Below are 12,278 nucleotides of genomic sequence, written 5' to 3'. Positions count from 1 at the left end.
TTACTCAGTGCCTTCAAAGCCTTTACTCAACACCTTCAGAGCAAGCCAGTAACATGTTTAACTGCTCATGACAGCCTCAGTTTGCGCCTGTAAAGCTGTGGTTAGAATGAGCAGCTGGTAAATAAACAGAGCCTCGGTATTGTGCTCACTGTGAAATGGGGAAGAGACTCAACAGTTCTGTTTAAAAAGAAACATTTCCTTGTACTTTAAATATGAGCATTTTAAAACACTCTGGCCAGAACGGGGCTGTGAGTTTTCAGCAGTGGTTAATGTGGCTCTGGCTGAAGGATCTCCACCTGATGCTGCCCCCAGAGTCTCACCAGGCTCCCTCCAGGTCCAATGGGGAGTAGAACCAGCACCACTGCCAGCAGCACAGCATGGACATCGCCCGCACCTCACGCCTCACCTCAAAAAGCCCCCACTGAAGTTGGCTTTACATGTGCTGCCTACCAGGCAACTTTGAGTGCCAAGGCTGCCTCTCACCCCCAGCTTGATTCCTGTCTGGTGCTAGAGCTGAGGCCTGTCCAGCTCCAGTGTGGTGAGGCCCTGATTCCCCTGGCAGGTCACCAGGGCTCTGATGCTGCAATTGCAAGCTCTATGGCTTGCTGCAACCCATCAGCATGTCCTTTGTTACAGCTATTTTGAGTTTAATGGGCAATAGGGCCAGCCAGGCAGTGTTCTTTTGCCCCATAGCCAGTTGAGGAACATCAAACCAGCACCCAAACACCCATGTTGTATTGGAGACCAGGCACAGGAATATGGATGCCGAGGCCTGCTTGAGCACAGATCATGCAGATCCCAATGCTTCCAGAGGACGTGGGGGGTCATCAGTGTTGAAACAAACTTCAGGAAGAAAGAAAAGGTCTGGCTTTATGGTCTCTGGAAAGTAGGCAGAGGGGGAAGGTCATAACTTTGCCTTACCATGCAGGTGGGAAACCCAGAAGCTGTTTCCATCCCAAGAACTCCCTATCTCTGAGCATTGCTCCTCTGAGAAGAAACCAGACCACAGCAACAAAGGTAAAGGATTTTTTAAAATTATTATTATTTATAATATAACCTCTTCATCTTTTGTGTTAGAATTTATTTATTCATGTGCAAACAGAGAGCAACTTATAATTAACTTTTCTTTATTTTTCCCTGGTCAAGGGTTAAATCTAAATATGCAAGTGAAAGACCAACTTCCTTATTCACTCAAGACAGAAGCGTGCTCCCGCCTGGGTTCACAGTGGGCTGTGAGCACAGGGAGGCAGGGAAAGTGGTGTAACAAAACTTGTCAGATACTCAGCTCCCATAAATCAGCCCTGTCCCGTCCTGTCCTGTCCTGCCCCGCCACTGAGGGTTCCAGCTCCCTTTATAAGATGAGAGGCACCTGGGTCTGTGCCCAGGTTTGAGCAGCACTGCAGCAGCTTCAGCTGCTCTTCTGCTAGGCCAAGGTGGTGCTGCTGGGCTGGAGGTGTTGGCGAGGGGCCTGTTTTGGGGGTCAGGAGCCTGTTTTGGGGGTCAGAAGGCTACTTGGTACCGTCCCAAGTTGGGGGCGGCAGGGACTGACCCTGTTTCATGCTTTTAGGAGAGCTCCCAAAGCCCAGCTTCCACTGTCTTTCCCCTGGCAGCAATCCCATCTGGCAGCTCCCACCATCAGCCAAAGTTCAGTATTGGGGGAGAGAGAGGAGGGGGGAGAAGCCTTGAGTTGTGCCAAAATACCGAGGGTGAGGAGAAAGCAATTGCAGGGCAGATGGGTGGTGAGGGATGGAGCCAGGTAAGAGGAAGGCTGGGGAAGGAGGGTGCGGAGAGTGTGAGGCAGTTGGATGGATGGCTGGATGTCCCTGCTGAGAACGACCAGGAAAGCATTCTCCATGGGCAGGAGGAGGGACATGGGCATGGTGACTAAACTTCTTGTAAAAGGGGGTGGAGAAAGGAAAGGGAGGGACAAGAAGGGAAAAGAAAAAAAAAAAAAACAACAACCCTGCATGTCAAGGCTGAGGAAATGCTGTGGGAACTTCAGCCAGGCGCCTTTTTTTTTTTCTTTTTTTGGCTCTCTTCTTCTTCTCTCTTCTCCCCTCGTGTAGTTGAGAGGAAGGAAAGGAAGAAAGAGAAGTAGATAGCTCAAATGTGCCTCGCTCTGCTGCCGGGGCACGGGGGCTTGGCTGGAAGGATCTAGTTTCTCTTTGGCGGCAGGAAAAGGAGCCAGAGGAGGAGGCAGAGACGGACATCCAGACATGCCCGTCCCATCTGGCTGCTGGCTCCTTCTCCTTGGCCTGGCTGCTGCTGGCAAACAGGTAAGTGAGGCTGTGCTGCCAGGGCTGTGTTGGAGGGAAGAGGGGGAAAGCTCTGTCACCTCTCACCCCAGGAGATTTTGTTTCGTCGCCCGGAGGAGGTGGCGAGGTCAGAGCCGGTGGCATCTTGCGCTGCCGGCGCTGGCAGAGGTGGGCTGAACACAACAGCTTCGCCTTGTTTTTTTGTTGGTTTTTGTTTGCTTGTTTTTTGGTTTGTTGCTGTTGTTTTTTTCTGTTGTTGTTTAGTTTTGGTTTTGTTTTTGGTTGTTTGTTTTTCCTGTAACTCACTCTGTCTTACAAGCTTCTCTCACTTCTTTTAAATCAAAATAGCCCAAACCCAAGTTCCAGAGGAAACCAGAGGATCTGCAGGGAAAACAGCCTGCCTCCTGCCCAGGGCAGGGTGTGAGAAACCAGAAAATATTTGCTGTGAGGTTGTTGAGGGATATAATTTGCATGTAGAGTAAAAATAAGGCAGACTCCACCCTACCGAACAGATTTATTCAAGAGAGCATGAGCACACTTGTCCCTCGGCCGTGGGACTGCAGCCCAGCTACGGCTTTTCCGGCTCCTCGGTGGGATGTAGCCCCCCTCACACTCTGACCCACCCACTCTCCCAAATGTTGGCAGCCCCTGAGCAGCTCCGGGGGTGTCAGGGCAGTGTTCACGGGTGGAGGATGGGCCTGGACCTTCTACACGACTCCCTTGGAGGTTCCCATGGTGCTCATGGCAGAGCCAAGAACCGAACCCCAGTGCCAGGTCAGCTGCCCCGGGAGGGCAGCCCTGTCCTCGCAAAGGGAAAGATCTGAGTGTGGTTTGGCTCTGCAGTTGTTTGCAAACAGAATGTGCTTGTTTTGCAAGCACCGTGTTGTGCCAGGTGGCTCATGGTCAGCGTGTTTCATGGTTGGGGTCATTGCTTGCCTTCCCCTGTTCTCAGAAAAGGCCATTTTCTTTCTCAGAAAGACCATTCTTGCTGAGACTTGTGAATGGCATTCATCAGTTTTCCTCCAGCTGTTCAAATTGCAGAGTCTTGATTTTTCTTATTCTAGTTATACAGCTTGAAAATTATTCCTCTCCCTTCAGGTAATTTAGACCCTTCTAGGCTGTTTGCAAATCCCATACTACAGATACTTTATTTCCTCCATCAATCAGTGTTTGAAATCCTCACTACCATTTGCATTTCTTCCATTTGAACTTATAGTATTTCTTTGTCTCTCATTAATCTTGGTTAGTTTTGTCATTTTAAGTGCTTCTCTCAACATAGTGCTAGGACTGGGGCATGGCTGGGTTCCCTAAGAGCAAGGTGCAGCCTCAAAAAAAAAAAAAAAAAAAAAAAAAAAAGATAAAAAACCAAACCAAAACCCCCTGTGCTGTCTACAGCTTTCAATTTAATGTCTGACCACATAGTCCTGAGAGCCTTTCCACTGGATCCCTGGTCCTAAATATGCTGCCTAAAACCACATTGACCTTTTTTCCCCTCTAAAACATATGTTTCACTCCATCCACCCTCACTCCTTAGGCTTCTCTTAAATTGTTGCTTTCCAGGTGCCCTCCAAATGCATGTGAATAAGCCTGCATACTTCAAAAGTGATTTTTACATCCTGGCTCTCAGGTAGTTTGTCCCATTCCCAAGTGTCTCCTGTATTTGTCTTTTTTTCCTGGCCTGGTGTTCAGGACTGTGATCAGTGCAGCATAATGAGAAGACTTCAGTGGGTTTTGTACTTGTGCTGCAGGTCACTAAACACGACATATTTGCTTCCTTCTGGAACCATTTGGATTACAGGCAATTGTTCACTTTGGAATCTCCTCATTCAGGTTTCCATGGTACAGCTCCCAGCATGTTTTGTGTACCCTGATGTAGGAGCCAGGAGGAGCTCTTTGTTATTTCTTGCCTCCGAGTTCATAACTTTTCAGAGGATACAGAACAGGGAACTTGTATTTATTTGGGGCTGATGTGTAAAGTCTTTCCACTGCATTCAACATGTGCTTAATTCTGAGTCTGTAAGTGGTTGCACAGGGTGCAATTTTCTATAGTCAGTGCTTTGGACAAGTAGCAATACAAAATAGTAGGGGGCTCCAGGAAAGTTGTGGTATAAATTTACATAGGATAAGCCATACTTTCTCAAATAACTTGTTAATCTAACATCTTGTCTGCAACAGCAAAGAGTATCTGCAGGTCAAGAACATGAAAGCAAGGCAAGCCTAGAGAGCTGCTGCTCCTTGAACAGTGGGTTGTTCTATAAGAGCAAAGTTTGCAGATCAAACAAATTGTGGGAATGAGTGTGGTAGGGCTGAAGTTTGTCTGATGCAGCTGTCTTAGCTGCAGTGTCAATAATATGTTGAAGTAATGGTAGGACAGTGACATTTACGATGCATTCCTGTGAAGAATGAGGAATACTTGTAAATGTTAGTTAGTGAGTACTCATAATTCTTCTGAGAAGAGATGTCATTGTCATCATTTTCACCAAAGAGGAAACAGGAACAGAGAATTTGTGACTTGCTCTAGGTCACACACCAAGTGTGGAGCAGAAGTGCTGGGAGCAGAGCTCAGCCTTCCTTGTCTTGTGCTTCAGCCACAGGATGATTTTTACAAGTGATTTGGCTTGGGTGGCTGTCAGAGGACTCCATATTTTACTTTCTGAGGCACAATGTCCTCAGCTTCCTTCCACAGAATAGTCACACCTCTTTCCTTACTTTTAACGCTGGTGAAAAGCATAATTGTTTCTACTTCTGTTCTAGTTAAATCCTGTGAGAATGGGCATTTCCAAAACTCAAAGTTGCCTGGTTTAACATCAAGGACTCTTTTCCCTTCATGTGGCAAGATATGGGTTATTCCATTACTCCATGATATTTACTTTATAGGGAAAGTTTGCTCACTGCAAGCATCTGGAATTCTTTTAAGACAGATATATTTCTTTTAAAAAATATAGACCATCTTTTAACTTCCTAAAATATGCAATCTTTATGATGAGAGGGGCAGGAAAAAGAATAAAAGTGTCTGTGCAGTGTTATATCATGGGTTCTCCTGGTTCAGTATTCCTGTTCTGATCAAGGCCAAAGGAATCACTCAGTAGAGTAAAACTGCTACAATATCTCATCTAAACTGGATTTATTCTGTTGTTAACAGCAAGGGTTTCACAGTTGCTTGAATTCAAGTATTTCAATAGTGAAAATGCCCTTGCAGGAACCATTCCTGCAAGGGAAACCAGCAAGTTTTTCATTGCTTTGCAGTTTCCCCTTAGAACATGTGAAAAATCTTACAGCACTTCATATGAAAGGAGTATAATGTATCTAAAACTGAACCAATCCACAATTTAAGAAACCTCTGCCACTTCTCTTTTCATGGTAAGCATCATCTTCCCAATGTAATTTCTTCTTTCCCACAAGTAGGACCAAAACAAACCTTCACATTTCACAAGTCAGTAGAATTCAAAGCTTATCAGCTATCTCACGGGTACTGGCAGATGTCATTTGTGGTACAGGGATTTCTTCATACTCTGCTGGAAGAAACTAAAATAGCAGGTCAAGCAGAGAGATCAAGTGTGGCCCTAAGGATCTGTTTTGTTGCCTGTTATTGTCATCCCAAGCACCCTCAAGCTCAGAGAAGTGGGATGGAATTTGCTCTACAAGAGCCATTGCAGACAGTAGAAGGAATGCAGGCATAACTACAATGTAGAGAATAAAAAAAATGTCCAAGTGGTGCCCTCTGGCATTTATACCTTGAAGTTCTTTAGAGGAATCATATTTGAGTCACCTTGCTATGTTCATCTTCTGTCCACTGGAGTCCAAATGGGGGAGGACCCTGCCCTACTTGGTACATTTGTAGACCAAACCCCTGCTGCAAGACTGTCCTCTTTCTGCTTCTCCCTGCCAACTTCCTCTCTGCATGACCGGGTCTCCAGGAGCTGTTTGTGGTGACCAGAGCCAGGAAGGTTCCTACCACCACGTGCTGTGATGAGAGAATCCAGACCTCCTTCCATCCTCTACCCCCTGCTGCAAGGGGCTGCTCTGCAGTGCAAAGGCTGCTGGACACATGGAGGGGAGAGTTGCTCCAGGTGCTGGTTTAGCTGAGTGGAGGTGGAGAGAGGAGGGAAATGGACATGTCTGGTTCATCACATCCTTAGCTGCACCCGTGCTTCTTGCTGCCCCTTCCTTTCCATGGAAACTTAACTTGCCAGGCTTCTGCTGCAGCTGCTCAGGCTCTGGTTTAAGTCTGCACTGTCTGGCTTTGCCTGCATGGAGAAGCAGCTGCTCAGAGAATGGTTCATTATTACCGACAGAAAACACAAAGGCAAATATTTGTGTGTTATAAATGCAATATAAAAAGTTAGTGCTGTTTAACCAGGTTGCACTATGGACTTGGGTAGGCCTCAGCCTATATCGCACAATAATAGCCTTCCTGCAAGAACATGCCCCTTTTTATGACTTACTCTTCTTTGAAAGTGGTCCAAAGTTCATGCAGTGGAAGACAGACTGTTGTTGGACCTTCAGGACATGGAGCAGTGATGGCTGAAAGTGTCAGGGGGGGCTGCAGGAGAGCCTTGCTCTGCAGGCTGTGCTGGTACCCAGGGTACTCTGCTGTGTCTGTTCCATGACAGCAGGGTTTGATGTGATGCTTCAGCTCTGGGGAAATGCAAGTTTCCTGATTTTTCTTTCTTTGTGTGTCACTGCAGTGTGCAATTGTATTTGTGATGTGGTGCCTTGTAAGGGGCTCAGCACCGCACCAGAGAAGTGATGCTTACTTTTGTAAGGCACTTGGGTACATCCTGGCTTGTGTCCCATACCTATGCAGCATGCTTTGTTTCTTTCACAGTGCTTCTCCTGGTTACCTTTCTTGTTTGTCTTTTCAGGGTATGAATTTTCTAGGCTGAGGGCTTGGCCTTCTGTGGTGTTTGTACAGTGCTTAGGATGTCACAGAGACAAACAAAGCCAAAGAGTCATTAATTATGACATGGAGCTCTTGGAGGAAGTCCAGAGGAGGGCCACAGTCATCATCAGAGGGCTGGAGCACCCCTCTTATGAAGATGGGCTGAGGGAGTTGGGGTTGTTCAGCCTGGAGAAGAGAGGCTCCAAGGATACCTTATAGCAGCCTTCCAGGACCTGGAGGGGCCTACAGGAAAGCTGGGGAGGGACTTTTCACAAGGGCGTGGAGTGATAGGACAAGGGGTAATGGTTTAACCTAAAAGCAGGTAGATTTAGGTTAGACATTAGAAAAAAATTCTTTAGCGTGAGGGTGAGATACTGGCACAGATTACCCAGGGAAGCTGTGGCTGCCCCCTCCCTGGGAAGTGTTCAAGGCCAGGTTGGATGGGGCTTTGAGCAACCTGGGCTGGTGGGAGGTGTCCCTGTCCATGTCAAAGGGCTTGGAACTAAATGATCGTGAAGTTTACTTCCAACCCAAACCATTCTGTGATGATCACCACCAAAGTCACCAGGAGGTCAGCCCCTGTGGACCCAGGAAAGTTGCACACACTGTCTGTCTGCCATCACACAGGCAGCAGCATCCAGCCCTCACCCTTATTCCCCAGGCCATCTTCTGCCCGTGACCCCACCAGTCACCCCCCTCCCTGTGTCAGGAGCACAGTTCATCTGCCACTTGGTGGAACGTGTTCACGGAGGCTCCTCACCAGGCTGGGGCTGCAATGGAGGAGGGGCAGCATGCAGGCAGAAGAGTGGAGACATGGAGCTGCTGCTTGGCTCTGCAGAATCAGATTGCTGCTTCTCTCTGAAGATACAGATAAAAGAGACCACGCAGGGCTGTGTTTGGTAAAAGAGCCAATCTGGCCGGTTTAATCCACCCTGAAAGAGCAAATTAGCCAAGGAGAGAAGGGGGGGTGGAAATGAGGTCATTCACCCTCACCACTTTGTGGCTACTCCAAAAGAAAAAAAAGTATATAGGGTCTGTTCAAGAATGACAAAGAACAACATTTGTGACTGCAGATGGGTGTAGAATATATTTAGTCAGTGGTCAAAGTGGAGGGAAAAGAAAAAAATCTTTATGGAAAAAAAAATACTGTGAAGTTTTGTTAGTCAACCCATTAATCTGGAATACAGATAGGGAAAAATGTGTTACTAGGTTCATACGGAGTCCTAAAAGTTGCTTATATAGCAGGCAAGGAAATCTATTTTGAGTTTGTTACTGTGCCACAGTGAATAGTTTTGCCATATGAGCATCATGTTCTTCAGTAACTTTTGATTGTTCAGGAGCAAGAACAAGGGTCTGATTCCTTGGATATGCTCCCATGGAAAAAAGGAATTTTCCCCTGCAATACCACATACAGTAAAAGAGACTGCTTGCAGAAATAACAAAAACCTGTTCAAATGTGGGAGGAATGTTTCTCTCAACTCAGCTGGTTCACAGTCCCTGGCAGAGCTGGTTCCTTGTGGTGACACCTAAAGAGTAGATGAACCAACACTCAGCCCACTCCCGAGCCCTTTAATATAGGTGACAATTTATTGTTGCTGGAGAAGGTGCAGATCTGATCATGCAATTCTTACTGTAAGTTGTGCCCAGGCAGAACTGTCCGTGGGTGTTACGTGCTTCCCCTCTTTATGGCCATCATCCAAAGTAAGGGGTGCAGCCCTATCACTGCCCTTCATTTTTCTGCATGCAGAATATTAAGCGTTTGTTCCATGTGTAATCCAGGAGAAGGAAGCTGAAGCAGAGCATGAGGTGGGGAAAGCAGGCTTCCTCTCTTCTCTGCAGGCTTTCTCATTCTCCTCAGCAGTTCAGCTGGGATTGCAAGGTCTTGCCTCACACCATAAGAGGTTAATACATTATGTTTCCCCCTGGTGGCATGCAGGAAGAAAAGGATATACATAAAGATAAGGATTAAGTATAGAATGTCCCCAGTGAACTTCTAAGTTGGCATCCAGAAAAAAAACAATTTTATTAATTTCTTCATTAAGACTTGACTTCGGTTGATAAAGCATAGAAAAATCATCAACTAAAATGCACGAGGAATATGCTCCTCATAAATAATTGTGTCTTTAGTGCCTTTTTTATGATTTTAATTAAGTGTGAGTGGGTGTAGAGTTACTCATGGTGAGTCATTGAAACTATCTGGAGCAGTGAGGCTGCTAAAGTCTCCTATGGAGTGGTGCTAATGCACCTGCTAAGTCCAGAAGATACTTGTCTTTGAGGGCCTTTTTACAAGCACATCTGGGTATTGGCTTTGGCAGTGTCATTATTATGCAGTTTTTACTTCTGTTTGCCATGGACCGTTGTCTTGATGTCAGGCCTTCTTGTTAAATATTTTGGGTTAATTAGCTTTTGGATTTTTACTCTTTAAAATATTTTATCTAGTAGCTGGTAGTGCTTGAGCTGCTGTGCCAGTGAGGACAGGTTGGTTAAAGCATCAGGTTTTGCACCAAAGAGCAGGCAACATGCAGATGCTCCTGGCTGCCCAGCTGATGAAAATGTTTGCTGTACTCTTTCTTCTGGCTGTTGTATGAAGATGACTTTGTCTCTGAATGATGAATGCTGTGCAAGTTTTCAGTCCACAGCGGAAAGCTGCCCATTCCACACCTTTGGTCATTACCCATTTCAGCCCTCCCATCTATCACCTGTCATCTCCCATCTGATATACCTGAGGTTCCTGTCTGCCTTACCCCCACCACCCCACCACGAGAGTGGTCAGTGCTGCACTTCTCCTTCTCGTAGTCTGCTGCCAAGAAATAACTCTGGTGGTTTTGACACTGAATGGGCCTTCCCATCAGTGGAGCAACACCAGTGGCTCAGGTGTCTGCTTTTTGCTGCAAGGGACAAGAGGAATAGCCAGGATGGGGCTCTTACCACCATTTACCTGCATTCTGGCTGCCAGCTATGGTTTTCTCTTTACCTCTTCGTTATTGGCTTTACCCCTCATGTTCTTTCTGGCCTCCTAAGGTATTCAGGCTCTAGCAGGGTTTCAAGGACCTATTTTTAAGAGTGAAATAATATTTAGTTTTTAGCTGCTGCCATTTCCCGGCTGTGTTTTACCACGTGGTGGTAGTCCTGTGATGTGGTTTACTGGTCACTGGAAAATTGACATCACCAAAAGCATTTCATTCACAATCCTAGATTTTTGTGATGAATTACAGACCTCCGAGCAAATAACTGGAGTTGCAAAGCTGTGACTTGTGTGTTGCTTTGATTTAATTTTTATCACCAGTGAAGACCATCTATGTAGGAGTGGTTGCATTCAGGGTCCATGTGATTATGATTAAGTCTTTAATGTAAGACTCCTCTTTCCTCATATAAACTCACAGTTGTAAAAATTTCCAGAGTTGTTCATTACTATTATGTGCATTAATAGAGGGCCTGGGAGCACTGGCCATGGAGCAGCACTCATGGAGAGCCAGATTCTATTTTCATTCTTAAATAATTTTTTTAGGCAAGCCTCTGAAGCTGGAAATAGGTTGAAGAAATCTGCTTTTTGCTTGGCGATACGGCTGACCCAAAAGCAGGTGGAAAGCTGGAGGGCCAGGGGCACACAATTGGTATGACAGGAGAGGGAGTGGCTCATTTTTGTAGGAAAAAAAGCAACAGATGATCACAGAGGCCACCCTGGCTAGATACCAGGTTGTGTGCTTGCAGCAGCTACTTCAGATCAGGAAACGTTGGTCAAAACTTAGTCCCCTTGATGAAGGCAAATAAAGCCCCAAATCCACAGAAATACTGTATTTCTACAGCAGAGGTGTCTCAGGACCTCAAAAACAAGTGGTCTGAAAAAAAAAAAGGCTCTGAAGTATAAAGAGCAAGTGGTGTGCTAAGCAGGACACACCATAGTTGGCTCTCCCATTCGGGACTTTAGGTTTGCAATACTAAATTGAGAAAAAAATGTGCTTTGCTCAGCAAAATGATGAGAGATGAGTTGAACAGTCTCCAGAAAGAACTACATTGAGCAAGGTGTCACCTTAAGGGAGTTACCCCTTGACAAGTCCCTTTATATTTCAGTTTTTGCAAAACTAAGGTTATCGCTAATGAGCGATCCCCACTGAGGCCTCAGGTTCTTGTTCAGAAGTGACATGGGAAAAAGACTGTGGAAACCCCCGAGCTTGTTCTTCCAGATTTTTTCTTTTAAAGGAAAGAGGCCCAAGCAACTCTATCTTCCCTGAAGTGTCTGTCTGAATATTCATCTGAGCAAGAAAGTAATTTTAGCATCCATGACACACAGCTTCTGCTACCATCTGATTGCTCAACGGCACCAAGAATAAATATTTCCTTAAGCCTGAGGACAGGAATCTGAATGCTACTGGTTTCCCCCTTCAGCAGCACCTGTGTGTGTTTTTTTTTTCAAGGTCTGAGTAACAGAGTGGTGCTTTGTATCTCTGAGTCACCAGAGCTCTCTGACCCCACAAGCACACTCTTGCTTAGCGTCCTTTTCAACAAATGGAGGTGAAAAAAAGAAGTGGAAAGGGCTGCCTGCATCTTGACACCAAAGCACAGTCCTCCTGCAAACCTTCACATGAGTGTGCCTGTTTTTCCAAAGAATTCAGTGGTGCTACTCGTGTGCTTAAAGGTAAGCAGGCATTGGCATGCTTTACCAAAGCAGATCCACCAAGCCCTGGAGGAGGTTTGTCTTTTTTCCCCTGGATCCTTCCTCTGCCAGATAGGCTTGTTCTGAAGCAGTGTTAATCAAGAGAGAAAGCTGACTTTTTTTAGAAATTGGTGCAAACTTATGTGCTTCACTCAATTCTTAAGTAAGTGACAAATTAAATTTACATAGGATACCGAGAGCTCTTTGAAGCAGTCATTTGCATGTGTGGTGGGATTTGATGGGCAGCTTCATCAGTAGTGAGACCTTTAAAGGAGTGACCAGGCTGGTGGTTGTTCTTATTAATCATTTTAGTGGAGGTTGACACCTTCCCATTAATGGAGGCAGCTTCTCTCAAGATAAGAACATGGTGGAGTCCAAATCACTCTTACCCATAGGCCAAGGCCAGGTGTGAGAAAGGATGTTCCAGGGGTTATGAGACAAACGTGAGACTTGGGAGACTTGCTCTGGTTTCCTGTCACCTCTGTAA

General features: G+C 45.9%; 1 protein-coding gene across 3 annotated transcripts in view; it reads left to right on the top strand.

The window, feature by feature from the left end:
• Nucleotides 1-1,682: 1,682 nt before the first annotated feature.
• The window catches only part of TNFRSF11A (TNF receptor superfamily member 11a), a 31,514-nt gene continuing 20,918 nt past the window's right edge, over nucleotides 1,683-12,278 (top strand). The window contains exons 1-2 of one of the 3 annotated variants that reach the window (XM_071736607.1): nucleotides 1,683-1,756; nucleotides 2,067-2,276. In XM_071736607.1, coding sequence (XP_071592708.1) covers nucleotides 2,217-2,276 — 60 coding nt within the window. In that variant the 5' untranslated portion in view covers nucleotides 1,683-1,756; nucleotides 2,067-2,216. Of the gene's footprint in view, nucleotides 1,757-1,941; nucleotides 2,277-12,278 lie in introns of those variants that run through there. The other 2 variants (XM_071736611.1, XM_071736608.1) reach the window with 2 other exon arrangements.

This window comes from Heliangelus exortis, chromosome 2 (genome assembly GCF_036169615.1).
Source record: "Heliangelus exortis chromosome 2, bHelExo1.hap1, whole genome shotgun sequence".
In the NCBI taxonomy this organism is placed as follows: domain Eukaryota; kingdom Metazoa; phylum Chordata; class Aves; order Apodiformes; family Trochilidae; genus Heliangelus; species Heliangelus exortis.
This window is presented reverse-complemented; position numbering and strand designations above follow the sequence as displayed.